The sequence below is a fragment of the Mus pahari genome, chromosome 19, assembly GCF_900095145.1.
Source record: "Mus pahari chromosome 19, PAHARI_EIJ_v1.1, whole genome shotgun sequence".
Taxonomy (NCBI): domain Eukaryota; kingdom Metazoa; phylum Chordata; class Mammalia; order Rodentia; family Muridae; genus Mus; species Mus pahari.
The window spans coordinates 19,984,896-19,989,801 of record NC_034608.1 but is presented as its reverse complement, the minus strand read 5'-3'; the positions used below and the strand labels follow the sequence as shown (position 1 = coordinate 19,989,801).

At 51.2% G+C, this 4,906-nt stretch overlaps 1 protein-coding gene across 1 annotated transcript in view; it reads right to left on the bottom strand.

The window, feature by feature from the left end:
* Positions 1-4,906, bottom strand: part of Plaur (plasminogen activator, urokinase receptor) — a 14,641-nt gene that overhangs the window by 5,000 nt on the left and 4,735 nt on the right. Inside the window, exon 3 of the mRNA XM_021219558.1 lies at positions 4,560-4,703. Coding sequence (XP_021075217.1) covers positions 4,560-4,703 — 144 coding nt within the window. The remainder of the gene's footprint in view (positions 1-4,559; positions 4,704-4,906) is intronic.

The window sequence follows — 4,906 nt, the reverse complement described above, 5'->3', positions numbered from 1 at the left end:
GCCCCTCAGTGGGGGATTCTAGGCAGAGGCTCTACCACTGAGCCACGCCCCCAGCCCCTCAGTGGGGGATTCTAGGCAGAGGCTCTACCACTGAGTCACACCCCCAGCCCCTCATTGGGGGATTGTAGGCAGGGGCTCTACCACTGAGCCACGCCCCCAGCCCTTCACTTAGGGACTCTAGGCAGGGGCTCTACTATTAAGTTGTATTAGCAGTCCCTCCCCCTGTTTTGATACAAAGTCTCACAATGTAACCATAACCCAGAATTCTTTATCTCCAGCTGTCTCATGGAACAACTCAGTCTTAGCTTTGTCTTTACTTCTGGGACCGTCTACCTGGAATCACGAATTATCACTCACTGATGGATGACCTGAAAGGTCAACGCCTCACTTGATGGATTCATGGTAATCTTGTTTTGCTCAAAGCTTCTAACGGAGGCCAACTGGATGCTTTTTCCCTGGAAACACCATGTCATCCCTTGCCCAGGCGCTGGCTCACACCACCCTGTAGCCTGGCACGGCCTCTCCTTCCTGACCCCGGAGATCGGAGCTGTGTCTGAGCTGAGCCAGTCCACTGGCAGGCTCAAGGCAATTAGGTGAATCACTCCATCCAGAGCCAACTCATATATCTCATTCAAAGAAAAATGCCTAAAAGGCCCACAGCCCGCCTCTTCCCACAAACTTCCACGAAAACCAAAAGCGGGGCTTCTCCAGGCATGGCGGTGCCCTCGGGTAATCCCTGGACTTTGGTGGCGTGGGCTGGAAGACTGCACATTTGAGAATTACCTGGAGTACACAGGAAGACGAGGGCTCAAAAAAAAAAAAAAAAAATCAAAACAGGAATTTCCAGCACAGCCTCTTTGTCTGTCCCACCCCTCTTGGCAGGGGGTGAGATCGGGGTGGGGGTGGGGGTCCATTTTAAATACTTCTTCCCAAGACGCTCTTCTAAGTACGGGTCATGTGACCTTCAAGAATCTGCTTAGAGGAGCCAGGCATGGTGGCGCACGCCTTTAATCCCAGCACTCAGGAGGCAGAGGCAGGCAGATCTCTGAGTTCGAGGCCAGCCTGGTCTACAGAGTGAGTTCCAGGACAGCCAGGGTTACACAGAGAAACCCTGTCTCGAAAAAGCAAAAAAAAAGAAAAAAAAAGAATCTGCTTAGTCCCTTTTTAAAATTTAATTACTCATTCCTAAGTCTCACCAGTGATGTAACAAGTCTTGGTGGAGAAAAGCACTTGGGAGGCTGAGGCAGGAGGATTTCCTAGAGAGGAACTGGGTTGAGAACGTGGTTCAGTGGTAGAGCCCCTGCCTAGAATCCCCCAGGGAGGGGCTGGGGGCGTGGCTCAGTGGTAGAGCCCCTGCCTAGAATCCCCCAGGGAGGGGCTGGGGGCGTGGCTCAGTGGTAGAGCCCCTGCCTAGAATCCCCCAGGGAGGGGCTGGGGGCGTGGCTCAGTGGTAGAGCCCCTGCCTAGAATCCCCCAGGGAGGGGGCTGGGGGCGTGGCTCAGTGGTAGAGCCCCTGCCTAGAATCCCCCAGGGAGGGGCTGGGGGCGTGGCTCAGTGGTAGAGCCCCTGCCTAGAATCCCCCAGGGAGGGGCTGGGGCGTGGCTCAGCGGTACAGAACTAGGACTTCCAAGACCCTACCTTCCATTTGTGGTACTAAGAGCAAGTATCTGACTTTCAGGCTGTGTACTCAGCCTGACTCTTGATTTTCCTGGCTTCACTCACCTGAGTCTCTATCTGCCTCTGCCATGGTTGGGTGTGGTCTGTCTCCCCGAGGGTCGCATGTTTTAATTGGTCTTTAGTGTGGCAGAGTGTTAGGGGATGCACCTTTAAGGCAGGAAGCTGCCAGCTTATCTGCACACACTGCTTTTGGAAGTGATTAATTAATAAGTTAACTTTGGAAGGGATTCCAAGTTGGCTCCCAAGAGAGAAAACGGTTTTTAATTTTTCCCCTTCATTTTATTTTATGTGTGTGATATTTTGCTGGCATGTATGTCTGTGCACTATGTGCATGCAGTACCAGAGATGGCCAGAAGAGGGCAATACACACACAGAACTGGAGTTACAGACTTCTGTGAGTAGCCTAATGTAGGTGCTGGGAACTGAACCTGGGTCTTCTAGAAGAGCAAACGGAACCACTGAGCCATCCCAAAGCTGTGGTGCCCCATTTTGAGTTCTTCCTCACCAATACAGTCAAGAGGCGACAGGGTACTGGGGGTATCCGATGTGTGTGTGATGGGGAAGTCTCTGGCAAGAGCTAGCACTGTACTGTGTGGACTTCCCATCTCCCAAACGATGAGTTACATAAGCTTTTTTTTGTTTTTTTTTTAAAGACTAGGGTTCAGTCTGCATTCTGGAGTCTGCTAGGTGGACCAGGCTGGCCTCCAACTTATGGAAATCCTTCTATTCTGTCCTCTCAAGTTCTGGGATCATAGGTGTGTGCCACCATGCCGGGCTGCAGCTCTTTTCTCTACAGCTCTTTGGTGCTTGCTAGACAAACATGAGTTTGATCCCAGAACTAATGTAAAAGCCATGGAGCAGTGTCCTGTCATCCCTGGCCTGGGTAGGCAGTGTTGGGAGGAGCCCTTGGACTGGCTGGCTGTCAGTCTCGCTTCAGGCTCAGTGAGACCCTCTCTGAATAGAATTAAGTGCAGAGTGACAGAGTAGAACAGCTGCTTTCTTCCTCTGGCCTCTTTGTGCACACACAGACATACACACACCACACACATACCAAGACAATGCACTCACACATACACACACACACACACACATACACACATACACACACCACACACATACCAAGACAATGCACTCACACACACACATACACACCATACACACACCACATGCTCTTGCACCGACACCATACACAAACAACACTGACACATACATGTGCATATACATGAACACACACACACACACACACACACACACACAAAACTCTAAGTTATTTTCTTCTGTTCCTTTTTATCGATCAGCATCTGTTCTTCACCTCCTGGCTGGCTCTCAGGGGATTCAAAATGGCTACCCGCACCTCTCCAGCTCGGCTCCTGTTGTACTTTTCTGCATGTACGCTTGCCAAAAACTGGAGGGAAAACTGTCTACAAATCTGGGGACCCCACCACCCAGCCTGAGCCTGTTGCTTCAAGTCTCACGACTCTCTCTTCATGGCTCTGTCTGCCTTTTACAGAGCTGAGCTGGTGAGTTGGAATGCAAGCCGTGACACCTGCAACACTCTCTGTGTCTGGCTTCTCTCTTCTAAGGACCACAGGGCCCCGAGGTCCTGCCTTTGCTTTGTGCACTTCAGAGATCTCAAGTCACTGGCTGTCATCTGCCCGGCTTTATAGCCGGCGCCCTCGGAAGCATTGCACTGACATAAGAGTCTCTATCATGCCCAGAAAAGAAGCCTCGGTGTGCAGGTCCCATGCCACTGAATTCCTCTTATCCCCTGCCAAAGGTAATCCATCAAGACACTTCTATCCCAGCTCAGTGGACACCCCTGACTGGGTGCAGGCTACATCACCCACCCGTGTCCATTTCTCCACATCCTCTAGCTCCCCTCTCATCTGTCCTCCCTGCTAAAGGCACAATCATTTGTCAAAAACAGAAGTGGGAGGGGTATATAAAAATTAGGAAAGAGGGTCTAGGGATGTAGCTCAGTTGGTGGAGTATTAGCCTCGCATGCACAGAGCTCTGGGTTCTCTCTCCAACACTGAGGGAGCCTATGGCTAGAATCCCAGCACTCAGGAGGTGTTGACAGAGAACTGGGCATTCAAGGTATTCCATGGGGACACGGGAAGGTCGATGCCAGAGAGGGTTATCTAAGAAACAAATAAGCCAGGCGTGGTGACATACACCTTTAACCTTAGCACTGGAGGAGGAGGCATGGGATCTCTGTGAGTTTGAGGTTAGCTTGGTCTACAGAGTGAGTTCAGGACTGTCAGTAGGTAGGACGGAGGAAGAAGACAAAGCAGGCAGAAAGGCCGTCCCTTCCCTCATGAGGACCCTGGGACTGCAGATCCATAATCAATGTCCATCCAGGACAAGACAGTGAAGAAAAAACACAAGGAGTGGAGTTCCTTCCTCACCTCCTCTTGCCCGACTACTGACTGCGGCTTAAAGCCACAGTGCTCAGTCAAAAGGTTTATGGAAGCTTCTCCTTTCTCTCCACACTCTCCCTATACTTTCCAAGTCAAAAAATCATCTTTTTAAAAAAAGGTTACTGGGGAAGAAAACTAAGATGTCACACATGCTAGGCAGGGGCTCTACCATTGAGCCACACCCCCCAGCTTCAGCACTCAGGAAGCTGAGGCAGGAGGATCTTCTTTTCTAGCCAGCCTGGGCTATATCATTTCAACCAACAAAACCCACTAGGTGTCTGACTATTTCGAGATGGGAGATGTCTTGGGACACTGATGGGGGCAGCGGTGAGATTTGGGTAGGGCCAGAGATGGATTCGGGCAGGGGTGAGGAACGGACTTGGTGCTGGGGTAATGCAGGTCTGGGGATAGAATCGGGGTGGTGATGGGCTTTGGCTGGGGGTGGCGAGGACGCCGACTCACCAGGTATGATCCTGTTGCAGAGGTTTGTGGCACACACGGTCTCTGTCAGGCTGATGATCATGGAGCCCATGCGGTAGCTCATGGTCCTGTTGGTCTTTTCGCTGTGGGCACAGCCTCTTGTCACCACCTCCAGCTCTTCATCATCTATGAGGAAAACAGCTTTAGTCCCCCAGAATCTCCAAGTCCCAGCCAGCCCATGACACTCCTGGTAGCAGAGTCACCCATCTCCAGGGCCAACCCTTGTGAGCCTTTCTTCTTGTTTGAGCCCACTCTGTTATCTTCTAGAATGATCCTCCCTCCCCCTATACACATCACTTGGATTTTCTTTTCTTTTCTTTTTTTTTTTT